Raw genomic sequence first — 27,520 nt, forward strand, 5'->3', positions numbered from 1 at the left:
TGGGTTGTGGTGATGGTTGCCCAATTTTGTGAATATACTAAAAACCACTGATGAGACACTTTAGAAATGTGATTTTTATGAATTATATCTGAGGTACAAAATGTACACACCAGAATGGCAAAAATTTAAGACCACTTATACCAATATTGGTGAGGATTCAACAACTGCAACTCCTACCTGTTGGTGAGAGTTTAAAATGAGTTTTCCCTATTAGCGCAAAAAAAAAAAAAAAAAAAAAAAAAAACTGGAAAAAAAGCCAGTGTCCATCAGGAGGGGAAAACATTAAATGTACAATGACACAACTACTCAGCAACACATAAGAAAGAATAAATAAAAGATTAAACTAAACGAATCAAATTTTATGCTGAGCAAAAGAAGCTTTACACAAGACTGACTACACACTGTATGGCTACTTTTCTAGATGTCCAAAACAGGCAATTTTCATCTCCAATCCCTTAAGATAAAAAGTTCCCATCAGCAGCTACCCCTGGGCATGAAGACCTGTGGAAACATTTCCGGACATGATGGTCTGTCTCCTGAGACAACTGGCCAGTTGTCAAAATTCAGCAAAGGACCACTTCAAGCTTCAGTATGTCATGATATAAAAATAAAACAAAAAACATAAAACAGTGAGTTCTGATTAATATGCATGCTTTAGAATCTGGAGAGAAGTATACAGATGGATGTCTGCAATTTATTTTGAGGTGTATCAAAAAATAAAACTGGTGGGATGGATAAATAAACACAGGATGGAGAAATGAACAGGTATGTGATTAAACAGGTAGAATTAACGTTATAAATACAACCAATGGCATGATGAGGATGTTCACTGTAAAATTATTTTGCTGCAGATTTGAAAATGTCCATCATACAAAAACAAATAGACTCCTGCAGAGAGGAGCCTAGAAACTGCCTATGGCAATAGCAGTCATAAACTCTTTTAAGTTGTTTAGAAAAATAATTCCCATAACTATAAAATTCACCTATTGTGTCTCTGCCTCTCTGTCTCCCATGAATAAAATCTAAAAAATAATTAAAAAATAAAATTCACCTATTTAAAATATATAATTAAATGGCTTTTAACATATTCAGAGCTGTACAACCATCATCACAATTTTAAAACACTTCCATCACCATTAACCATTATTCCCTCACCTACCCCTCAGCCCTAGGCAACCACTCATGCTGGATATCCCATATAAATGGAATCATACAAAACGTATACTTTGTAACTGGTTTCTTTCATCTGGCATAAAATTTTCTTTTTTTTTTTTTTTTTTTTTTTAATTTTTATTTATTTATGATAGTCACAGAGAGAGAAAGAGAGAGAGGCAGAGACATAGGCAGAGGAAGAAGCAGGCTCCATGCACCGGGAGCCCGACGTGGGATTCGATCCCGGGTCTCCAGGATCGCGCCCTGGGCCAAAGGCAGGCGCCAAACCGCTGCGCCACCCAGGGATCCCTGGCATAAAATTTTCAAGGTTCATCCATGTTATAGCATGTATCTGTACAACACTGTTTTAACTTCCAAGTAATATTTCTTTGTATAAACATACCACATTTTGCTTATTCATTTTAGTAGTTTAATGGACACTGGGGTTGTTTTCTTTCTTTCTTTCTTTCTTTCTTTCTTTCTTTCTTTTTTTTTTTTTTTGCTATTATGAGTAGCACTGCTATGACCATTTGTTTAAGAATTTTTTGCATATACATGCTTTATTACTCTGGAGTGTATACCAAGGAAATGAATTGCTATATCATATGGTAAATCTAGGTTTAACAGATTTCAAGGGATTGCCACCTAGTTTTAAAAGTGGGTGCACCATTTTAGACTGCCACCAGCAGTGTATGAGGATTTCTCCACATCCTCTTCAAGGCTATTGACAATAGGAATCCTGGTGGATGTGAACTGTTGTCTCATTGTGGTTTTGATTTTGCATTTCCCCAAAGGCTAATGATGTTGAGCATCTTCTCCTGCCCTTTCTAGACGTTTCTTTTTTTTTTTTTTTTAAGATCTTATTTATTTATTCATGAAAGACAGAAAGAGGCAGAGACACAGGCAGACAGAAGCAGGCTCCACACAGGGAACCCAATGTGGGACTTGATCCCAGAACTCCAGGATAACGTCCTGGGCCCAAGGCAGATGCTCAACCGCTGACCCACCCAGGCATCCCACTAGCCATTTCTTTATCTACTTTGGAGAAGTATCTATTGAGATCCTCTGCCCAATTTTTAATTAGGTTGTAATTTTTTATCCAATTATAATAGTCTCTACATATTCTATATACAAATAGTATAGTTTTTTCATCTCTTCATATCCTGTCAGAAAAATACACAAAGCAACTAGGATAGCAAAACCAAAATCCCATTAACACCTACAACAAAAAGAAATAACAGTATCCCCCACAAATCCTAAAATACAAATGAGAAAAACTACCAACAATTATACAACTCCTCTACAAAGTATCAGTATCTGTGCAAAAGCCGAAGAAAACAGGATATATAATAGACCTGAAAAAATAATGGATCTGAAAAAATAAACCAAAACTCAACAGGCCAAAATGAAAACAGCAGGTGAAATGAGGAGACACTGGCACACTCCAAAACAAAGGAATATAAAAAAGGTCCTCAATACGGTACAACATTAAGAACAGGGTGAACAGGAACCAATAAACTTTACAGTAACCAAGTTAAAGTTTCCTTCAAGGAAAAAGAGCCACAATAAAGAAAAACTGCTGATAAAATCCAAACCAAAGGGCAGCCCAGGTGGCTCAGTGGTTTAGTGCCACCTTCAGCCCAGGGCCTGATCCTGGAGACCTGGGATCAAGTCCCATATCAGGCTCTCTGCATGGGGCCTGCTTCTCCCTCTGCCTGGGTCTCTGCCTCTCTGTGTGTGTGTCTCTCATAAATAAATAAATAAAATCTTAAAAAAAAAAAAAAAAGAACACACTGGAGACAAAAAATAAAGAAAAAAGATGGAAGCCACATCTTTGAAATATTTCATAAAAACAAAAGAGGGCACTGTGGAGCAATGAAATCAGAAAAACTCTAAAATGACACTGCCCTTCTGAAAGTTCACAGGAATACTTAGAGAGTGAGAGAGTGAGAGTGTGCCTGAGTGGTTCAGTCTACTGAACGTCTGGTTCTTGGTTTCAGCTCAGGTCACAATCTCAGGTTTGGTTGTTTGTTTAATATTTTATTTATTTATTCACGGGGGTGGGGGTGGGGGGAAGAGACACAGGCAGAGGGAGAAGCGGGCTCCATATGGGGACCCCAATGTGGGACTTGATCCCGGGTCTCCAGGGTCATGCTGTGGGCTGAAAGCAGCGCTAAACCGCTGAGCCACCTGGGCTGCCCACAATCTCGGGGTTTTTATTTTTTTTTTAATTTTTTTATTTATTTATGATAGGCACACAGTGAGAGAGAGAGAGGCAGAGACACAGGCAGAGGGAGAAGCAGGCTCCATGCACCGGGAGCCCGACGTGGGATTCGATCCTAGGTCTCCAGGATCGCGCCCTGGGCCAAAGGCAGGCGCTAAACCGCTGCGCCACCCAGGGATCCCAATCTCGGGGTTTTTAGATAGAGCAAGCCCCTTGTCTGCTCTGCTCAGCAGGGAGTCTGCTTGAAAATTCTTGCCCTGCCTCTGCCTCTCTCTGAACTGGAACTCTCATGCACATACTCTCTTATAAATAAATCTTTAAAAAAAAAGTTCAGGGATCCCTGGGTGGCGTAGCGGTATGGCGCCTGCCTTTGGCCCAGGGCGCGATCCTGGAGACCCGGAATCGAATGCCACGTCAGGCTCCCGGTGCATGGAGCCTGCTTCTCCCTCTGCCTGTGTCTCTGCCTCTCTCTCTCTGACTATCATAAATAAATTTTAAAAAGTTCAGGAACACTGACTTCACATAAAAATGAGACTAGGCAGGGGCACCTAGCTGGCTCAGTCAGTAGACCATGTGACTCTTGATCTTGAGGTCATGAGTTCAAGCCCCACTTTGGGGGAAGAGTTTTACTTTAAAAACAAACAAACAAACATCAGATTAAGTAAATCCACTAAGATAGACAGTAGACTGGTAATTGCTTAGGGTTAGTGTGGGAGGAACGGAGATGACTGCTAATGGATAAACATTTCTAAAACTAGATCATGGTCCTTGTTGCACAACTTTGTGAATATATTGAAACCACTGAATTGTACACTTTAAAGTTTGATAAATGTAATGGTATATGAATTGTACAACGAATAAATGATACAAAATGAAAGAGCAACAAACAGAATTAGAAAAACTAAGAATAAGAAATAAAAGAACAGAGGAGCCTGTGTGGTTCAGTCCATTAAGCATCTGCCTTCAGCTCAGGTCATGATCCCAGGGTCCTGGGATGGAGCCCAGTATCAGACTCCCCGTATGCAGCACTTAGCCTACCTCTCCCCTCTGCCTCTGCCACATCCCCTGCTTGTGCTCCCTCGCTCTTTCTCTCAAATAAATAAAATCTCAAAAAAAAAAGAAAATGTCAAAAATGAAAAATAACATAGAAATAACACAAAGACAAATACTCCGAATAGTGACATAACGGGATGAATAGGAAAGAGAATGGCAAATATAGATTATGGGCAAGAAAGATCCAACATACTCATATAAGATTTCTGGAAGAATGAAATCAAAGCACAAGAAACGAAGAAGTACTGAACGATGTAATTCAAGAAAACTTCCTTGATATTTAAATAGCTGTGAAACTACATACCAAAATGCACACTGCATACCTAGGAAAAAATGATCAAAAACAACCTGCAACAAAGCCAAATTATCCTTGTAAATTAGACTTTCCAGAAAGAAAAACAAAAACTGGGACATCTAGCAAAAAAAAAACAACAAATAACTGAAAAAATATATTGTCACAATTAGCGATGCTAAATGCTGAAAGAGTATTACTCCATTTAAGATAATCAAGGAAAGGGTCACCTGGCTGACTCAGGGAAGTATGTGACTCTTGATCTCAGGGTTGTAATTCTGAGCCCCACATTTTAGGTGTAGAGATTACTTAAAAAATAAAATCTTTAAAAAGAATAAAACAATCAAGGAAGGAATATGAGGTAAGGTTATGTTCTAACTGGGTATAAATGTGGAAAACATCATCAACATGCAAGAACTTCACACAGTTCACATGTGCCATTTTTTAAAAACCTATTAGGAGATTATCCTTCCAACAACCAAACTGATGGAGAGATATTAACATAATAAATAAAGCAGTAGTAAATAACAAGCCTGAGCGAAGATGTGAAACTGAAACCCTTATACATTGCTGGTGAAAATGTAAAATGGTCCAAATGCTAGGAAAATAGATTGGCTATTCCTCAAAAAGCTAAACATAGAATTAGCATATGACTCAGCAATTCCACTCCTACACTTACTCCAAAAAGAACCAAAAACAAAATTGTCAAATACTTATTCATGAACTGTCATAGAAGCACTTTTCAAGGTATCTAAAAGGTAGAAACAAACCAGGAAAGGATTAAAAAAAAAAATACGTGATATGATCCATACAAATGGAATATTATTTCCCATAAAAAGCATAAAAGTACTAATACACGTTACAATGTGAATGAACCTAGAAAACATTATGGTAAAAGTGAAAGAAATCAGATACAAAAGAAGCAAACCCCATAGTTACAATTCCATTTATACACAACATTCAGAATACATAAATCCATAAAGAAAAAAGTAGTAGTTGCCAGGTATGATAGGCAAGGGAAGACGGAAACTAACTGCCTAATAGTTATGAGGTTTTAGAGTGTTGAAAACATTTTGTCACTAGATAGAGGTGGTCACTGCACAGCAATGTGAATGTATGAAAAACGCCAGAGTTGTCCACTTTAAAATGGTATGTGAGGGGATCCCTAGGTGGCTCAGCGGTTGAGCACCTGCCTTTGGCCCAGGGCCCAATCCTGGAGACCCGGGATCGAGTCCCGCGTCGGGCTCCCTGCATGGAGCCTGCTTCTCCCTCTGCCTGTGTCTTTGCCCCCCTCCCTCTCTCTATTATGAATAAGTAAATAATCTTTAAAAAAAAAAGGTATGTGAAATTTACCTCAAAAAAGTTAATCAGAAGAAAGTCTACTATGTCAGAAATAACCCAGTTTTGTTAAAGAAAAAAAAGACTGCTGGTGAGCATTACAGACTACATGAAGACTATAAACTAGAGCCGAGAATATGACAGCTTTGCACTCAATGTACACAAAGTCCAAATGTTTAAAAAAGAACAGCACAAAGGTTAATTGGTTTCAGTTTTTAAAAAGTACAAACTACTTACAAGTGTCTACCTGGCTCTGATTATCACAAAACATTCCACTAACAATTTCTGAGAGAGACACCGGTACCCTCTTGCCCTCTAGTCCCCCTAACACAAAATGAAAACCCTCACTTTCAAGTGTGGAGAGGAAAAGGGACTACAAATATAGTTACCAGGCACAGTAATGTAATTCCAATTCCATCTCAATTTTTTGAGGGTCACTGAGGCCACACTTCCCCAAGCAAGTCACCAATCGTACCTAAATTTCTACCAGTAAAGTTCACATCCTAAAGAACTTATCACTCCCATCATCCAAGCAACTCAAGAGACAACAGTAACATTCTGAGTGTTTCTAAGGATAGCCATGAAATGTCAATTACCCAGAATTCTTGCAGCAGTGTACAAAAAGAGCTGTTGCTCACACGTGACCCTGAACTATGCAAGAACACCAATTTCTCAATGACTAAAATCAAATTCAGTATTATTCAGCATTAAAGCAACTTGCCCTGATTTTTTGAAAACCAGTAACTCACATATAATGCACACACCTGTCAACTTAGTGAAATAATCAGAACAAAAAATTAGTCTACATTATTAGGATAATCAAACCCAAACTACGTAAAAACCCAAATCCTGAATGGTCTCTAATTTTTACCCACAGAACAGAAATTATCTTATAGCAAGCATGGTAATTTCAACATTTAACTAAATAAATGCTAATAGAAGTAAACAAAAATCACAGTTCAGTTTAACATCAAAATATTGATCTGGTTACCTATTCATAGTCCCAGATACATCAACATCATTCATAAAACATTCGATGCTCAAAGGGAGGTCTGAAGCATTTGCACTCATCAATTTCTTGAGTTTCTCACACTCCTGAGACAGTCGTAATAATGCACGGATTTTGGACTTTATGTCTAGCTTGTATTTCTTCCCAAATTCTTCACAGAAGTGATTTACTAAAACCTCATCAAATTTTCTGCCTCCCAGTGTCGTGTCAAATGCAGTGGCCAGAACCTTAGGAAAAAAGATAATTAATTCAAAAATAAACCAATTTAAAATTTTATCATGATATATATTTAACTGGTAAATTACAAGAGGGCACATTAAGGTTGAGACAAAGCAATGTGCACCCGTCATTTAATCACTGTAAAATGAGACACTGTAATCCTCAATTTACAGATGATGTTACAGGCCCAGACAGATCAGAGATAATCTGCAGGTCACAAAGCTAATAAATGGCAGAACTTCAATTCAAAACCTAATCCTCTCAATTCCAAAATCCAAGCCCTTTCTACTATACCCATCTGACTGCAAACTAAAATTACATATCCAAAGTCAAATGCATGAACAGGTCATTACACAATTCTGGTCTTATTACTGTCACAAAACTATGAATAATACCAAAGGCCTATCTCAGTGCAGTTTACTAGCATCAAAGATGCTAAAGGATTAATTCACAACAACTTGTAGAAGTCTCATTAGCTTTGATTATCCATTACCCAAATCTTTTACAGATTAGGAGCAAACCAGATCTAATCCAATTCAATAATAGAAAGTAGGCTAAATAAACGATTACATCCTTATGAAAAAATAAAATCAATAAAAAACAATCTCTTCAAAGATGTTAAATGTCATGGGGAAATCTTAATATATTCAGTGAAGAAAATGGACACAGAACTAATTTTGTTTTCTTCAAAAGACTAAAATGAAATACAGCATATCCTGTTCATGGTAGTAAGATTGTGACTGATCTTTCTACCCCAGCTTGGGGGTTGGGGAGGGGGGTTTCCATAATGAGTATTTTTTGAATTAAATTTTAATTATAATCGCAAAACTGACAGGTGACAGGACATAATAAAGGACAATTTTGGTGAGGAAATAAAAGGCAACTAATCACTAACACACACCACTTTGACCCAAAACCAAAGCTAAATTATGGCAATAGCTTCCGTTTAAAAAGGTCAAAGTATACAATGGACTTTAGAAATAAAGCGATTAGAGATTATAAAGTTCAAGTACTAAGAATTACACTTGGTCCACATTTACAACTGTAAAAACCATGTAACTGTTATTTCCCAACCATCCCAAAGATTTCTCTTTTTATTAAAAAAGAAAAAACTCTAGAAACAACATAAATCAGAACATAAAATGAAACCAAGTCTAGTTTTCAAAATAGTAAGACTGTAACAAATAGGGTCTCAAAATGCCCTCTGAACCTAATGAATACTTACTGTGAGACAGATAGATCCTCCCCACCAATCCACAAATTTCAAGGAGAAAGGCAACTGAGGCCTTTGCCACAAAGAAGTCTGATATTCAACCCTAATAACTAAAGCAAACAACTCAAAAACACATTGATTCTTAAGCAAATTCTAGATTAAATCAGCTAGAGAACTGATTTTATATCCCATTGTGGAACTAGTATATGCCAGTAAATTCAAATGCAACCATGTTCATTCTCTGGTCTTCCTTGCCTTTTGTACTCCTAAGACTTCTCTTTATAGAAAGCCCCATTCTCCAGAGCTCTACGATTTCCAAGAATATACAAAGAATATCACTCCCAGTCTGGTTTATCTCTGGCCGTCCAAGTTTTAGTCCGCACAACTTTTCCCATAACACTCAAAACCTTAAGATTAAGCACAGAATACCTTTGTCATCCCTTCAATCCTCAGTGTAAAAAAATACACAAAGGGACTACATGTTAAAGCATCCTCATAAGCCTACAGAGTAAGCATTATTTTCTACACATTACAGATTAGAAAAATTAAGGATCAGAAACCTTTAGAGCTTTCTCAAGGTCTATACTTTTTGCTTCATGTCAACTCTTAATGAATTACAACTTCTACTCTACCTCTACATAGTTTAGTTTACCAAGCTTCCATTAATGCAACAACATTCTCTATTATTTCAACTGTCTCCATAAATTCCTAATTACCATACAGTTGCAATATAGTTCTCCAGAAATAATATACTTACTTTAAGTTTTCCTCTATTAAACGCACATACAGAAACTTGATAAGAAGAATGCCCCATGTCTACAAAAACTACATTTCTTGGTTTCTCTTCTAGGGCAGGAAGATCTTGCTTATAGATTCCATATGCAAGAGCAACTACATAAGAAAAAAATTAAATTCAATGTATTATCATTTAAATAGTACATTTAAAATTCACTTTAAGTAAAAATATATATATATAGTGAATAGGACTACATCATATGCTGTTTTGGAAAAATCAAATTCTCCATATGCTTTGCATAATTTATTCATGAGGAACATTAACTACAAGAATCAAAGGCTGACATTCACTTAGACCTCCTTAACATTTCCAATTTTCAATTCCAATGACCTGGGCCATTTTCCCCCACCACTTCCCCCACTTTTCCAAAAATATTTTCCAGGATTTCTTCTAATTTATGCCATCTCAACATTCCCACCTATCTCTCCCTGAGATGTTTCTTTACACCCCATTACAGTGGTGGAAAAAAAGGCCAATATTTAAAACAACACACTGCTCTCGACACACAGTAACTGTGTTACCTTCCAAACAAGCATGTGATTACATACCAAAGTAAGTGCTATGTGGATAAAGAAAAAGCACTGGTCAGATGAATTCTTTATGAGTGACACAATATCCAAAAGTACTATGGCACATATGTGTAATTGCTGCAAGCAAAATAAAGAACAAGAAACCCCATAGTTTTAAGACTGCAAAACCTTCAAGATTTAGCAAGTCACAGATGCTAACAACCCCTGTTACCTGCAGTTGTTTCATTCATTAATCGCAGGCAATTAAGACCAGCAATTTGTGTCGCATCCATCACTGATCGTCTTTCTGCATCAGTATAGAAACAAGGAACCTACAAAAAAATTTAAAAGTTTACTATATTAGGGAGTCCTCATTTAAAACATACCTGCCAGAAAACAGCAAAATCCAGAAATGTCTTCAAATACCTACAGCAATTTATTCCGTATACAATCAAGGAAGTATTTCAAAAAAATAAAGAAATGTTAGAATATTCAGTAAAGAGCACTGGAATGGATGAAAGAGAAAAATTATGAGGTTGCATCCCTACTGCACACCTCATACCAAAATATATTTCAAATCAAAGATTTAACAGTTAAAAAAAAAAAATGAGCACCAGAAGGAAAGGCAGTCTTTACCATCAGAGTATGAAAAAATTCTCTAAATGTAACACAAAATAGAGAAGAGGAAAAAAAGGGGAGAAAAGATTAATATATTTGAATAGCAACATTAACAGGACAGATGGCAGCTACACTTGTGTTAAACAAGCGTAAAGTACAAACTTGTAAGATGTACACCTGAAGATGTACACCTGAAACTAATGTAACATTGTATGTCAACTATGAACAAAACAATTTTTAATCGATTAATATATTTGACTCGGACACCTGGGTGGCTCAGAGGTTGGGTGTCTGCCTTCAGCTCAGGTCGTGATCCTGAGGTCCCAGGATCGAGTCCCACATCAGACTCCCCACACAGGGAGCCTGCTTCTCCCTCTGCCTATGTCTCTGCCTCTCTCTCTCTGTCTCTCATGAATAAATAAATAAAATATAAAAATAATACCAACAATAAATTTCACTCATAAAAATTCTAATGACTAAATGGGGAAAATATTTGCAACTCATATCATAAAATGAGGAAAAATATTTGCAACTCATATCATAAAATAAGAACTTATCTCTTTTATATGAAGAACTAGAGATCAAAATGTACACCATAAACTCAAAATGAGCAAAGAATAGGAATGTCTTACGTAGAAAATAAAGAAACCTTAAATTTAAAAATGTTCAACTTCAAAAAAAATTAAAAATTAAAAAATAAAAATGTTCAACTTCACCTAAAGAGTAAACATTAAAATCGCATACACTTTGATAGCATTATTCAACTATTACAGAACTAGCTAACATCTCAATAAGTTGTGATGAGGCTGTTGTCCAACAAGTCCTCTTATACTCTGCAGGGAGAAGTGTGATTACAAATTCTTTAAAGGACAATTAAGCAGCTGCTGTTATAATTACAAACACACATATTCTTTGTCCTAGCAGTTGTACATCTAGGAATTTAGCCTATAAATCCTACAAACTTAACACATAAGAGCAAAATCTTATCAAGTTCATTGACTACAATAAATTTTTTAAATTTATTTATAATTAAAAAAAAAAAAAAACCTGGAGGGGCACCTGGGTGGCTCAGTTAAGCATTAGACTCTTGACTTCAGCTCAGGTCATGATCTCAAGAATCAGGGACCCCTGGATGGCTCAGCGGTTTAGGGCCTGCCTTTGGCCCAGGGTGTGGTCCTGAAGTCTTGGGGTAGAGTCCCACGTCGGGCTCCCTGCATGGAGCCTGCTTCTCTGTCTGCCTGTGTCTTTGCCTCTCTCTCTCTCTCTCTCTCTCTCTCTCTCTCTCTCTCGCCTGCTTCTCTGTCTGCCTGTGTCTTTGCCTCTCTCTCTCTCTCTGTCTCTCATGAATAAACAAAATCTTTTAAAAAAAAAAAAAAAGGGCAATCAAACTCACCGAAACAACACAGTCCACAACAGGCTTCTTGAGAACACTTTCTGCTGTCTCCTTCAGTTTGGACAAAAGCATGGCTGTCACTTGCTCCGTAGTAAAATTTCGCTCTTCCTCCATATATTTGACCTGCAATAAAACATAAGGATCTGGGCTTATTCCAGCTTTTCATGAGAAATAAGCAATGTCTAACACATCATCAACGGAACATTATCTTAAGAAGGAACTGAACAACACTAGTTTGAGAAGCAAAAACAACTTGAAGGTCACTTTTAGCTTTTTAACATGTTTAGCAAACATGAATACTCCAGATAAGGACCATTATGTAAACAGTATGTTGTGACCACCAACAAAACCTGAGACCATTACCGTGCAGAAGCAAACTGATGTAGCTCACCATGGCCCACGCTGCACCTCCATAAAGGGGTCTGGTGGCGGACATTCTACCATCTGGAATACTATGTGTTTTAGCTCGTTTACCGTGTTGACTTTAAGATCATTTCTGAAATTAGGATCCAATCTAACCTGAGGTCATAGTTTATTTCCTGTTATAGGCCAAGACAGGACAAACTTGACCCAATAAATACTTGAATTAAAGGATAAATGAGGGATCCCTGGGTGGCGCAGCGGTTTAGCGCCTGCCTTTGGCCCAGGGCGCGATCCTGGAGACCCGGGATACAATCCCACATCGGGCTGCTGGTGCATGGAGCCTGCTTCTCCCTCTGCCTATGTCTCTGCCTCTCTCTCTCTCTCTGTGACTATCATAAATAAATAAAAATTAAAAATAAATAAATAAAATAAAGGATAAATGAATAATGATTCAAGATAAACTACCCTGCATAAAAGTATGCAACTACAATAAGGGCTACAAACTTTAAATGCTGAAAAACTGACTAGGACAAGCCCCAGCCCACATGCCCATAGTCCCCAAATATAACCCACCCCTGAAAACGTTTACTCTCTTCTTTCCGCTGATGCTCCAGGTGACCTGAACACTATTTTCTCCTCCACTCTTAGCTCCCCAGCCCAAACCTAATTTACTCTGATTCAGAATCTAGTAGCCTCTTACTTTACTGCATGATAAAGATGGGAAAGCACCCCTCCCCAGGAGTCTCTTCTTCCCTGCTATCTGCTGGTCTATTCATCCACTCCTGTACTTGGATGCACTTGTTCCCGAGTCTTCTCCCTAGTCTCTTCCTCTTTTGGCTCTTGCAATGCTTATGACTAAATCTGACAATACCTAATCCTATTTCTTTCCTATTAGTATTCTCCATTTACTCACCTCTTTTTTCTCCCTGCTTCCCTCCCCTGTACTCCAGATTTATCTATTACCAGCCATTCAAACTGTTCTGAGATGACTGCCACAAATAATCTAAGTAAACCCAGTGATCATTCTTCAGTTATCAAAATTCTTCACTTCTAAATTCAACTGTGTTCTTAGCTACAACAGGACAACTCCCTACCTTTTTCTCCCAAGTCTCATCATTTCTTGGATTCTGAGCCTATTTCCACGATCCTAACTTCTCCAACTGCAATGTCTCAAACAACAAATCTCCCCTTGCTAAACTCACTTGCCTCTTTTGTATTATCAATTCACTGTATGCTTCACAAACTCTTCTAGATGTCCCAGAGATATCAAAGACTAAATTCCCTTTTCTCAAAAGAATACCTCTTTCCAATCTAAGAAGTCCTATTGTCAAGAGTATTGTCAAGAGTATGACCATACACCTGGTTAGTGACTTTATTTTTTTTAAGACTTATTTTCTTTTTAAGATTTTATTTATTTATTCATGATAGACATAGAGAGAAAGAGAGGCAGAGAAACAGGCAGAGGGAGAAGCAGAGGCTCCACGCCGGGAGCCTGACGTGGGACTCGATCCTGGGACTCCAGGATCGCGCCCTGGGCCAAAGGCAGGCGCTAAACCGCTGAGCCACGCAGGGATCCCTGGTTAGTGACTTTAAAGTGTTCAGTTCTTTGTTTGGTATTCCAGAAGTGTTCACTAAAGTCACACCAGAAAGACTGCTCCATCAGTAAACAATACAAGCAGCAATGGCAACGTTAACTTCAAATCACCACTACCCATCTGTCCAACTCATATTAAGAGTGCAACCTTTCGGGATCCCTGGGTGGTGCAGTGGTTTAGCGCCGGTCTTTGGCCCAGGGCGCGATCCTGGAGACCCGGGATCGAATCCCACATCAGGCTCCCGTTGCATGGAGCCTGCTTCTCCCTCTGCCTGTGTCTCTGCCTCTCTCTCTCTCTCTGTGACTGTCATAAATAAATTAAAAAAAAAAAAAAAAAAAAAAGACTTGTATTTGGGATCCCTGGGTGGCGCAGCGGTTTGGCGCCTGCCTTTGGCCCAGGGCGCGATCCTGGAGACCCGGGATCGAGTCCCACGTCGGGCTCCCGGTGCATGGAGCCTGCTTCTCCCTCTGCCTGTGTCTCTGCCTCTCTCTCTCTCTCTCTCTCTCTGTGTGACTATCATAAATAAATAAATTTAAAAAAAAAAAAAAAAAAAAAGAGTGCAACCTTTCATTTCCAATTAAAATTCAGATTATGCGGGATGCCTGGATGGCTCAGTGGTGAAGCGTCTGCCTTTGGCCCAGGGCATGATCGAGTCCCGCATCAGGCTCCCTGCATGGAGCCTCTTCTCTCTCTGCCTAAGTCTGTGTGTCTCTTTCTCTCTGTGTCTCTAATGAATAAATAAGTAAAATCTTAAAAAAAAAAAAAATTCAGATTATTCAAAAACACCAAAGGGTCTTTCCTACCAAAACCTTCTCCTAAACATTTATAAACATTTTCATTCCAACTTGAACTCAGAATGGTACAAACACGTATTGACCTGATATAATAAAACACTGTATTTCAATTACAAGGCATTACTTTGAGATCTTACCTTTATACCTGTTAATCCAGTGGGCAGTTGCACAATATCATACGCAAGGTTAGATTTTTCTGCTTCCACAAATGGATCAGAGAATGCTCGGCCATGGAATCTTTTAAATCCCTGGACTGTGTTCTTTGCATTGGAAATTACCTAAAAGAAAGAACATCAGAATCAAAGAGTAAAAAGACTAAGAGCAATTAGGGGGAAAAAAAAAACCAACAATGTCAGAATAAACTAGCATCATTTTAACTTTAACTCCAAGTTTCCTTCTGAGTTTCGTTTTCTTCAGCAGTACACCTTTCTGTATAATGCCTGCTCACATGTGAAGTGAGGAATAATGGATTTGTACAGACCACAGTATAAAGGATGGGACCAGAGCCTAGCTTGTCCTACTTCTCCATGAAGACAGGTCATTGAACATGTACAAAGGTAGTCTTCTGTTCTTAAACTTCTAATCAACATTTACATAAAATGAGCTTTAATTTTTAAAAATTACCATAATTTATGATTCAAACTTTCGGAGTCAATTCAGGGCATATCAATTCAGATTCTAGTGAAAGAAACTAAACATATTGGGAAAAAAGAGGACAGTTAAGTACACAAAGATAAATGTAAACAGACAGTAACCGAGTATTATTTACAACAGCAGAAAACTGGAAACAGCCTAGATGGTCAATTAACAGGAGAATGGATAAATAAATGATACACCCATACAGTGGTAACAGTTTTTTAGAAAGTTGGAAGACCAGTATCTATATGGTATGATCTCACTTTTGCAGCAGGGGAAGCATTTAAATCTGCAGAAAAAGTACAAAAGGTTATACATTAAGATACTAATGGTGACTTTGGATAAAGGCAGCAAGTGTAACTTCCAAATTTCTACAGAGCTCCTTTGCATCAGCTGTTAGAAAGCACTCAGAAGTCTTTTATAAAACAATGAGACCTCCAACATTGGGCCCTACTTTCAGTAGGCTGCCAAGCAGAAACTCAGTATCACAGTGACTAATCCTAGAACTAAGTTGCCAGTTTAGTACAAGAACTATTCTCAATAATTAAAGCAAGTTTAAAAACAAAAAAAAAACCTCACTGGTATTTTAGAAGAAAAGACATTTCAAACTAGCTCTGGACATGTTATCTACTGCTTCCTAACAAACCTTTTATTTTTTTTGAAAATGAAATTATAAAACACCCAATGTAATTAAAAAATTGGCTAAGTACCATTTTCTTAGGCTTTTTTAAAATTTATTTTATTATTATTTTTTAATAATTTCTATACCCAATGTGGGACTCAAAACTCACAGCCCCAAGATCCAAGAGTCACATGTTCTCCCAACTAAACCAGCCAGGTGCCCCTGGACTTTTAAATCATCAGCCCTGCCCAACCCAGAAAAAAAGACCGTTAATTAATTCTTTATGGTGATCCAGAATGAACCATTAAAAGGTCAAATATGCAATTCCTTAATTTTACAAGCTCAGACAACCAAAGCAGCAGAACTCTTGGAGTTCTGCTGTGGTTACTTAGAAACCAACAAATAATGTTAGGTTCCTATTTTATAAAGTGAAAACATTAATGTCAAGTGTGCTTCTACAAGTACGCTTTATTTCCTTGAGCTCTTTGATTAACAAGATCAAATCTACAAACACTGACTCTAAGTATGACTAAGATGAAAACCCAAAGAGACAGACTTTAAGGAACATGTAAAATATACAGGAATAAGCAAGCCTTGCTTAAACAAGTCTGGGCAAAATACATCCCTGTAGTCTTCATTAAAGAAATTATGCCATTCAAGTTATTTTTTTTTAAAGTAGGGTCCATGCCTGGTGTGGAGCCCAATATCAAGCTTGAACTCACAACCCTGAGATCAAAACCTGAGCAGAAATCAATCAAGAGTCAGAAGCCTACCCAACTTAGCCACCAAGGGGCCCCATTCATGCTATTTTAAAAAGCTATTTGCTTCTCACTCAAGCACAGGAGACTAAGGATCAGGCCTTTTTCAGCTGTTCACCTAGGAACGGTCATACTAGGCACATAATGGGCACTGAAATAGTTACTGAATGGAAAGATGGACAAAAAAGAGAAATAAGTCATTTAGGAAAAAAAGAAACAAAACAAAACTCTACCTGGCTTTTAGCTGCTGCTCCAATTGAACGATTCTTAGGACCAAAAGAAATGCAAGCCCTAGGGGAAAAAAACATTTAAGCATCAAACCTTACTGCATACAACATTACATCCAAGAGGATTACATCATCATAGCAGGCAACTTTTCTGAGTCTTAACTAAAAAGCCACACATTATAAAAGCACACTGTAAATATTTTATTTTGATCTCTCCATTGAGGAAAACTGTCTCTAAGAATGGCTGGCCTCTTAGAATAATGGGAGTCCTGTCATTTAGATGTTGAAGCACAAGTCTGATGTGTTAACCATTAGTCCTAATAAGTTTATCTAAGTGACTAGATAACAGATTATCTAATATCTATAATAGAATAGAATACTACCTAGCCAACCTCCACTATTCCTTACTCTTCAAGTCTGTTGCTCAAAATCCCAATATGAAATATTGTACCCTCTTACCAATACATCAATTAAATGTTCTTGCTTTCTCCAATAGCTTATAATTTCCCCTAGAGAACAGTCTATAAGCCATGAGAAGAACTCTTATCCTACTATGTATTAGTAAAAAATAATTTTCCTAGAACTAGCTTCCAAGGACTCACAAATTTTTTAAAGTTTACTTTTTTTTTTTTTTTTTTTTTTTAGTAATCTCTACACCCATCCTGGGGGCTCAAATTCACAATCCCAAGGTCAAGAAATTGCATGCTCCTCCAACTGAGCCAGTTAGGCACCACAAGGACTCACCATTTCCGACAATAAACTTCATTGTCGCTTGTGAACACATTCTTCTGTGAACACGTTCTTCCAAATCACCAATTCATAGACTACCTTCATGTATTTGTAGTTTCATGCATGTGCAGCTTATTTTAGAAACCTAAGGCTCACAAGTATAACTACTTCAAAATACCATGTTTAAGCTTAGAAAGTCAGTTATATTGGAATTGATGGGTTTTGCTAGCATGGCCCCTATACTTCCCCATAGGTTTTTCATTCTCTCTCTCTTTTTTTAAGATCTTTTTAAAATTTTATTTATTTCCTCATGAGAGACACAGAAGGAGAGAGAGGCAGACTCGATCCCGGGTCTCCAGAATCACGCTCCAGACTGAAGGCGGCGCTAAACCACGAAGCCACCAGGGTGGGCTGCCCTCTCTCTCTTTTAAGATTTTATTTATTCATGAGAGACACAGAGAAAGAGAGAGGCAGAGACATAGGCAGAGGGAAAAGCAGGCTCCACGCAGGAAGCCTGACATGGGACTCGATCCCAGGATCACTGACTGAGCCAACGGCAGACGCTCAACCACTGAGCCACCTAGGCGTCCCAGTTTTTTCATTCCTATTAATCCCTCTGGAATCCTGCCCCACCCTCTACTCCCATTTATTTGACACCTCTCTTTCCAGTGGCTGCTTTCTTTCAAGCTAAAGATCAAATTCACTCCAAAGCACCCAAAAAATCCTAAAAGACAAAACTAAATCCTAAACAGAGTCTATTTTCTCCTCAATCTAGTAAAACCTTGTCCTCTTCCTCTTTTAGTAACAAGGACTGCACAAATTGCTGTGTATTACCCTCATTAAATCTTCAAAAAAGCACTCCATCTCAGTTTACTGAGTCCAAAAAGATTATAAGTAAATTTATACAGGGTCACAATCTGAAAGCAATGGAGTCAAGACTCTAGGCCATTTCTCCATACTTACAGTCTAGCTATGGCCCTATCTGTCACAGACCCCAAGCTCTTCCAATTTAGAGTATATAAGCTCTGGAGCCATAATGCCTTGGTCCACATCTGACTACATTAGATGATCTACTGAGGATTATTTCACTTAGACAAACTTACTAGCAGCCCTGTGCAATCTGCCAGAATGCTGGGCCTCTCTGTGCCTCAGTGGCCTTTTCAACCCAATAGGATAAGAAGCCTTTAGTCGATCTCCCAGAGCAGGTTCAAGTAGCTATGCACTGTATAAATACAGCATAGCCTGGGATCTTATTAGGTTTGCTCTGAACCCTAAACACTGCCGGCCCAGAAGGTACTGGAGATAGCCTCCAAGAAACACAGGTGGTCAAGCTTAGCCTTTCTGCATATATATACACCCAATCACTAATTTTTTAAATGTTCTCGGTACCACAGGAATGCCTCTCCTATCACAGCTCTTGCTGCCCTTTAGGAACCTACCAAAGACCATTTATCCACTCCATTTACTCTCCACCCCAAAAAGGCCTTCTAGCCTAACCCTAACGATTTGGTAAACTCACATCTTTTCTAAAAAAGCCACCAGATCCCATCAACAACTCAACCCCAAGGTAAATTACAGGGCAGTGTTATCTACCTTTCATTCTTTACTGCAGTCCTTTAAAACTGAAACCTTCATCTCCTCAAAACAATTGCTGGCCCTAACAATAGAAAACATTAATGTTCTCAAGTTTATTATATATCCTGTTGGACAATTAATTTTCTATTCTACCTGTTTAACCCTGAAGCCACCTTGCTTGTAATTATCTTTCAAACAAAACCAGTAATTGACAAACAAAGCCCAGATGCCTTATGGTGGAATTTAAGGCTCAAATCACCCCAACCCCAACCCCAACCCCTTTCCACCTGCATATCAGGCAAAGTGAACCAATGCCAAGTTAGTCTTTCCATCTTCCTTGCTAGTACTTTTGCCACCTGAAATGCTCTCGTCCTTCTTTACCTCACTCATTCTCCAGAAATATTACCTACTTTGTGAGGCCTTCCCAATGGCCCTCAAGTAAAATTCAGATCATTTTTTATCTCTTAAAACTTGTTAGAATTGCATACAGAATGCTGATACAGAACATCTCCATCTCAACAAATGTTCTATTGTACAGAGTTGGTCTAGGTAATATTCTCCCTTAAAGTCTGGTAACATTTTTACTTTTTTTTTTTTTTTAAGATTTTATTTATTCATGAGAGCCACAGAGAGAGAGGCAAAGACACAGGCAGAGGGGGAAGCAGGCTCCCCGTGGGGAGTCTGATATGGGATTCAGATAAAATAATTTTTTTTAAGATTTTATTTATTCAAGAGAGAGAGAGACAGAGAGGGAGAGACAGAGAGGAGCAGAGACACAAGCAGGGGAGAAGCAGACTCCATGCAGGGAGCCTGATGCGGGACTCAATCCCAGGACTCCAGGATCACGCCCTGGGCCAAAGGCAGGCACCAAACCACTGAGCCACCCAGGGATCCCCTTACTTTTAAAATCTACATCTGCCTTAACAGTAATAAGAGTTGCTTTGTAATTCTTGAAAAGTTAAATAAAAGTTTGTCTCGGGTCAAATTACAGCTGACCCTTCAACAAAACTGGTTTGAACTGTGGGGATCCACTTATAACATGGATATTCTGTGATACTCTACTGCAAATGTATTTTCCTTATTATTTTAATAACTTTTTCTCTAGCTTACTTTATTATAAGAATACATAGTAGATACAATATACAAAATGTGTTAAACTGTTTCTGCTATAAGGCTGCCAGTCAACAGCACACTATTAGTAGTTAAGTTTTTGGTTTCCCAAGTCACCCCAACCCCAAAATTGTTCAAGAGTCAATCGTATTCATCCTTTTTTGGCTCATACTCACGCTACAAACAATTAACTTCTTAGAAAACAATCAAGTGTCACTACTGGAATGGCAATCTTCACATGATATAGCAGGCAAACAAGACCGCAAACAAGGCATACTCCTGCCAAATACGGGGAAAGTCCACACTCTTCTTATCCTATAGTAAGAAACCAATATCCTATCACTACAAAGCAATTCTTACATTCCTAAAAAGTTCTGTTAACAGTAAGCTTATCACACTAAAAAAAAGAAATGCTTAGCTTTTCCACTTTGCCATCAACTTTACTGATTTACAGAGAGCTCAGACACCAGAATCAGTATGGGTCTATCCAAATCTCTTCTCTGCCTTTTCTAGCTGTGTGAACTCTGTTGCTTAATCTCTAAAATTCTAAAATGGGGAAAAAAATAAAATAAAATAAAATAAAATAAAATAAAATAAAATAAAATAAAATAAAATAAAATAAAATAAAATAAAATAAAATGGGGAAAATCAGGGCCTCGGCCTTAGCAGTTGAGGAGAGAGGGAATAGTTCACAAAGGCATGAAGATAGGATCCTCCTCCTACCAAACACAAAAATCACTCTGATGAGAAGTCCAAGGATCATTCTAAATATAAAGGGGCCACCAAGGAGTGGAGCGAGAAGGATCTTGACAAGGATAAAACTTGGAACAAGGGCAGCACTTCCAGTGGTGGCAGTAGCACCAGGTCCTGGTCCAGCTCTACCCCCAACACCAGGACAGGCTCCAGCAGTGATTCAAGGTCCCCCCTTCAGTGTCAAACTGCTAGGGAAATACAGCACAACCTACAGCTCCAATTCCAGCAGCTTCTCTAGCTCAACAAGTACTTCTGGGCATTTGCATGACAGCAGGCTGCATTCCCACTTCAAATCCAAAACACCCAAAAGAGATGAAAAGAAAAGGAAAAAGCAGAGTCCTTCCGCTAAACCAGCTCAAATGTCTATCAGGAGGCTCACTAGAAATGTGAGCAAGGACCACGTGATGATGATGGTCTCCACCTCTGGGAAAATTACTATGACTCAAATGCCTGTAGAAAGGATGTAACCCCATCTTTCTAAAGGCTATGCATCTGTGGAGTCTGAAAATCCAGATGAAGCCAAGAAGGTGCTAAAGGACATGGACGGAGAACAAATTAATGGCCAGATCACTACCCACCGCTACCATCACTAGGACACCCCTCCCCCCCAGGTAATTCAGCCCTCCCAGGAAAATGCTGCCATCGCCCTCCACATGGCAGGTCCTCTTCTCCCCACCCCCTCCAGGCGATGTCACTCCAATGGCTGCTGCTGCCACAGTAGCCACTCCAGCTCCAACTTCTGCCACTAGGCCCTATAACTTCTATCTCATCCACTCCAATTTTGTCACTTTCCTAGCCAAAGGAGAATTGGTAAGAAAGAAATTACTTAGGGCAGGCTTTGAAGACAGCAACGGAGACATATCCTCTGAAAGCAAAGTTCCAGCTGCAGGAGTGTTATTGTGGTTCAGGGCTGCGCCTATAAAGATGCCCTCCAGTTTTCTGGCTAGAAAGCTTCCATATTTTGAGTTCCCGAGAGAGTCAATTTAGTAGCAAAGCCAGCAGGGACAAGCAGGGTAGAAGTGTAGCCCCAATCTGCAGGTATGACTTTCATTTCCACAAATGACCAGGGGCTAGTCTGGTGGCCTGATCATGCCCTTGCTTGTTGGTCTGCAGAGCGTCTCAGGAAAAGGCGGACTTTCATGCAGCTGCTGTTCCTACCAGCCTGGCCCTGCTCCCCTGGCCCTGTCCTTTCCCAGCCTCTAGGGTCAAACACCCCGTGTAAGTTACCAAAAATGGTTCTATTTTTACATGTACTCATGCACACACACCCACATCCCAGGTCTCCCTTTCTCTCTGAAATTGATGAGCAAGTTGAGAGCAAGCTCTGCAGGGTCATCACAGACCCCTCTATTGCAACTCTTATAGGGATCTTGCAGGCTACCTTGGCAAAACGTACACTGCTTTTTTGGCTTTTAACAGTCAGTATAAATTTTCTGTCGTGAGTCTTATAAACTTCTAGCATTTTAGGTGCTGTTTTGTTGTTGTTTTTTTAAAAGATGTTATTTATTTACGTTAAGAGAAAGCACAAGTAGAGTGAGGGGTGAGGGAGAAGCAGACTCCCCACTGAGCAGGGAGCCTGATGAGGGGCTTGAACCCAGGACTCCAGATCATGACCTGAGCCGAAGGCAGACCTTTGACTGAGCCACCCAGGCGCCCCAGCACTGTTGTGTTTATACTTTGTCATGTAGGCTGAAAGGATTGTGCTGAATAAACCTGGGAATAGAATGCAGATTGCAAAAAATATATAAAAACAAATAAAATGGGGAAAATTATAACCCTACCTCATATACCTACTATAAAAATTAAATGTTGTTGATACACCATTTTTTGGGTGGGATAGGGGCAGAGAGAGGGAGAGAGAAAATCCTAAGCAGGCTCCACACCCAGCACAGAGTGAAGGGTTCCATCTCCCAGCCTTGAGATGACCTGAGCCAAAATAAGAGTCAGACACCTAACCAACTAAGCCACCCAGGTGCTCCATGTTGGTCCACGTTTGAAGGATTTATATCAGAGATTGGCACATCATAAATAATAAAGTACTAGCGATTTTACCATTGTTCCACTGAAATCCTGGTTTAAATTCCACACAAAAATATACTAACTAGTTTGCTATGAAAGTTCTGCTTCACCTTTCCAAACTATTCATTAAAATCCAGTCAGCTAGGGATCCCTGGGTGGCGCAGCGGTTTGGCGCCTGCCTTTGGCCCAGGGCGCGATCCTGGAGACCCGGGATCGAATCCCACGTCGGGCTCCCGGTGCATGGAGCCTGCTTCTCCCTCTGCCTGTGTCTCTGCCTCTCTCTCTCTCTCTCTCTCTCTCTCTCTCTGTGACTATCATAAATAAAAAAAATTAAAAAAAAAAAATAAAAAAAAAATCCAGTCAGCTAGCTTCAAAATCAACCCATGAAGAATAAAAAGTCCTACTTTCATCCAAAAAGAACTGAATAAGGGTAAATAGTTAAATAGCACAAAACAAAGGGTTTTTAAAAATAAAAGCTCACACAAAGAAACCTAATATTTAAATGTGAAGAAATCCCAAAAGATTAAGTCAAATATTAGAGCCCATTCTAGAACCTAGTCCAGGGCTTTCTAGTTAGTTTAAGCTCATTGTAGAAAGTCAGAAAACAAAAAGTATGACAAAGAAAAGAAACATCTGTAATTCTACAACCACCCGCCCCCGCCCCCACCACGCATGGCCACCATTAGCATTTAAGTAAACACTCCTATACAATGCTAACAGATATAGTTAAGTCATGATCTAAAAAATCTTCAGTGGCTGATTTATTCCACTAAGATTTTTACAAGCAACAAGTACAGAACAAAATATTTAAAAATTTATCTACTACTCCCCACTCACCAGGAACTTCCAGTATCTGCACACAGCCTGCATCCAATCTTTAGCTATGGCAGTTAAGTGTCTCTTTCATCCAAGCAAGGTCAAGCTCCCACACCTGTTCTTTGGCCAGTTAAGTCTAGCAATCTATACTTGATTTTCCCAAATGCTCAATACTATTATGGTCCAATTTTATAAATGAAGATCTGATTCGGGATCCCTGGGTGGCGCAGCGGTTTAGTGCCTGCCTTTGGCCCAGGGCGCGATCCTGGAGACCGGGGATAGAGTCCCACGTCGGGCTCCCGGTGCACGGAGCCTGCTTCTCCCTCTGCCTGTGTCTCTGCCTCTCTCTCTGTGTGTGTGTGACTATCATAAATAAATAAAAATTTTAAAAAAAGGTCTGATTCAAATCACATTAATGTATCCAGAAACATAACTGGTAAATATAAGCATCCAAGATTCAAAATCAGGAGTACCAGACTCCAAACCCCGTATGTGCCTATTTTTGTACTGCCAAGCAAACCAATTAGATTTAGTACTACTTCTATACCTTCAATTAGTACTATTAGTACAATTAGTACAATTTAGTACTACTTCTATACCTTCAATCCCGATCTTTCCATCCATGTGTTTTAACCCCATGTGCTCAAGTCCCACCCCTGCCTTTTCTATCACTCCACCCCCCCATGTAACCTCTCCTCTGCACTGATACTTTAAGTCTGTACTTAATAACCCATCCATAACTGTACTTATTTTCTTATTTACCATTGCTTTACATCATTCATATTTACACCTAGAATGGTTACATCTCTAGACATCAAGAATCTTTATCCTAGACTTCCTCTCTATGCCACACCATTCCAATTCAATGCTGCTAAAAACAGACACTTGCTACCTGACATTACTTTTACTCCACTCCCAAGTACAGGTTGTAGTTTAGTTCAAGACTCCTCTATTCCGGGACGCCTGCATGGCTCGGCGGTTAAGCTCCTGCCTTCAGCCCGGGGTGTGATCCTGGAGACCTGGGGTCGAGTCCCACATCTGGCTGGCTCCCTGCATGGGGTCTGCTTCTCCCTCTACCTGTGTCTCAGCTTCTGTGACTCTCGTGAATAAATACTAAATAAATAAAACCAAAAAAAGACTCCTCCTCTGTTCTAATCATCAGGTCCTAGAAATAATCACCTTTTTAGGCCAGAGAATAACACTGTTCTTCCTTTCCTGGGTAAGAGATACTAGTGACCAAATATTTATGCACATTCTAATGGGATGTTATGAACAGCTGCAATCAACACAGATCCTTAAAAGGCAGTTTCATGTTTGTAAGAATGTGTAGAACTGCTCTTGAGATATTTAGAACAGCTGTTGCTCTAATTCTTTCTTAACTGATATAAAAAAAATGAGCTTATCAGAGAACCCACAATAACATTTAGATTATCAAATAACAGATTTAAGCAAAATTGTCATGGAAAAGATTACGTGAGTTAGAGTATCGCTTACGGCCTTAGCCCTGAACAAGAAAGTACCCCCAAAACCTGACATCAAACACACCAAACTCACACTTAGGATACACAGTTCCCTAAAGCACAGCAAATTCTCCAGTCAGGAAGATTCATACATTAAAAGCTATAAACTATGAACCCTTCAGGCAAACTTCAATAGTTTTCATTTTATTATTCCAATATATATATATCATTAAATGAAGAGGATTAGTAAAAAAAAAAAAAAAAAAAATACAAAAAGTACTAACAGCAATACTAGAAAACACCTGAGCGATATTTACTGTGAACAGCTTTACACTAAACACTTTAGTTTCAGCTCATTATAATCTTTACAATGCCCAGTGAATCACTTATCTTCCTGTTAAAAATTAATCCCTTAAATTTGTGTGAAGTATCCTGGTGACAGTACTTTAAGAATACATTGCTGACTCTTGAATAGTATGGTCTGAAATGTGTGGGTCCATGTATGGATAGATTTTTCAATACAATACAGTAGTATAAATGGATTTCCTCTTATGATTCTACTAACATTTTCTTTTCCCTAGCTTACTTTGAGAATACAATATAGAATATATATACAGAATACATGTTAACTATTTACATTTTCAGTAAGTAAGGCTTTTGGTCAACAGTAGGCTACTAGCGAGTCAGTTTTTGGGAAGTCAAAAGTTTTTATACATAGATTTTTGACTGCACAAAAGTCAGCATCCCTAACCCCCACATTGATATACAGGTTCAAATGTGTATGCTTTGCACTAGCAAATTCACATCTGTAACTCTACCCAACAAAAATAAAAGCATTAACAAGTAAATCCAATTATAAAAAACTATTGTCCAATTAACTGTTTATTACAAAACTTAGAAATAACCTGTTTGAAAAAAAATGTTACAGCCACAATGAAGAACATTACACATTTAAGAAGGTAGAGATTGATATTTACTGACTCTGAAAGATGTCTAAAACATATGTGAAAGAAAATTTACCAAAATATAATATGATCCTATTTCTTTAAACATACCCACCCCCCCCATGTAAATTCGTAGAAGTATGGGGAAAAGGTACGCAAGGATATACAGCCAACAGCAAATAATGAGAAGGACAAGAACTTCAGCATTTTAGTCTTTTTATTGTTACAACAAACAAATATCTTGTTAAAATGTTTTCATTTAGGAAACCCAACCGAGAGCCTACGATATAAAGTTCCTGTCGATTAGTCTACCAATTTTGTATACAAGATTCTGTTATAGCTCCTTAATGATTCTAAGGAACTACTTTCACAACCCGCAATCAGACATATACAGGAGAATGGTGTAAGCAATGTGAACTTTAGTTAACAAATCAACTTTCCTTTTCTTTAAATCCAAAAGACTCAAGATCCTACTGCTATACTTAGCTCTACACAACATGTAAAAAAAAAAAAAAAAAACCATTTACTTCATAGGAATACGTTTCTGGCACCAGTTATATATATGTTAATATTCCAGTTAACCAGAAAGTACATACTTTCAGCTTCTGCTCTCTCACGGGCAGCTAATAGACAATTTCATCTCTTTAAATTCCTACTATATCACTGTATTAGGAACTAAGTCCATGAAAATCAGAATATAAACAATTCACATAGAGAAATTATTTTAAGTAATTCATTTCTACCCTATAAGTTGTTCTTTTTGGAAAGTATGGGCCAATTCTTCAGTAATGTCTGGCACTCCAGTAACATTTTTATTCCAAAGCTTTAAGGTTGTACCTTTCTAGTGTAATAACCCTACTAAATATATAAATAGGTTCCTCATCTTACTCGAAAGCCTATGATCAAAAAACATTTACATGGATGCTCCTAATTTAAACCTCCAAAGTTTATCTCAAAGCCACCCACATCTCCCTCCCATGCTACACTAGTGGAGAACAGCTCCCACATGGACTAAATACTGCCATAACCTAAGTAGCACCCTACTTCTTCCTCTTCCCAGATAAAACCATTCTCCATGAAAATAGCAAACCATATTTTTAAAATTTAAACTGCACTGGGCAGCCCGGGTGGCTCAGCGGTTTAGCGCTGCCTTCAGCCCAGGCATGATCCTGGAGACCCGGGATCGAGTCCCACGTCGGGCTCCATACATGGAGCCTGCTTTTCCCTCTGCCTGTGTCTCTGCCTCTCTCTCTCTGTTTCTCATGAATAAACAAAATCTTAAAAAAATTTTTTTAACTGCATC

The 27,520-nt window shown here is 38.6% G+C and overlaps 1 protein-coding gene and 1 pseudogene across 1 annotated transcript in view; one reads left to right on the plus strand and one right to left on the minus strand.

Moving 5' to 3' along the window:
• Positions 1-27,520, minus strand: part of HSPA4 (heat shock protein family A (Hsp70) member 4) — a 50,961-nt gene that overhangs the window by 19,503 nt on the left and 3,938 nt on the right. Inside the window, exons 2-7 of the mRNA XM_055301781.1 lie at positions 16,818-16,875; positions 14,706-14,846; positions 11,817-11,939; positions 10,038-10,137; positions 9,258-9,391; positions 7,051-7,295 (exon numbers count right to left, since the gene is read on the minus strand). Of these exons, the coding sequence (XP_055157756.1) occupies positions 7,051-7,295; positions 9,258-9,391; positions 10,038-10,137; positions 11,817-11,939; positions 14,706-14,846; positions 16,818-16,875 (801 nt within the window). The remainder of the gene's footprint in view (positions 1-7,050; positions 7,296-9,257; positions 9,392-10,037; positions 10,138-11,816; positions 11,940-14,705; positions 14,847-16,817; positions 16,876-27,520) is intronic.
• Positions 18,513-22,181, plus strand: LOC129494927 (RNA-binding protein with serine-rich domain 1-like; annotated as a pseudogene).

The sequence above is a fragment of the Nyctereutes procyonoides genome, unplaced genomic scaffold (assembly GCF_905146905.1).
Source record: "Nyctereutes procyonoides isolate TBG_1078 unplaced genomic scaffold, NYPRO_anot_genome, whole genome shotgun sequence".
NCBI lineage: Eukaryota > Metazoa > Chordata > Mammalia > Carnivora > Canidae > Nyctereutes > Nyctereutes procyonoides.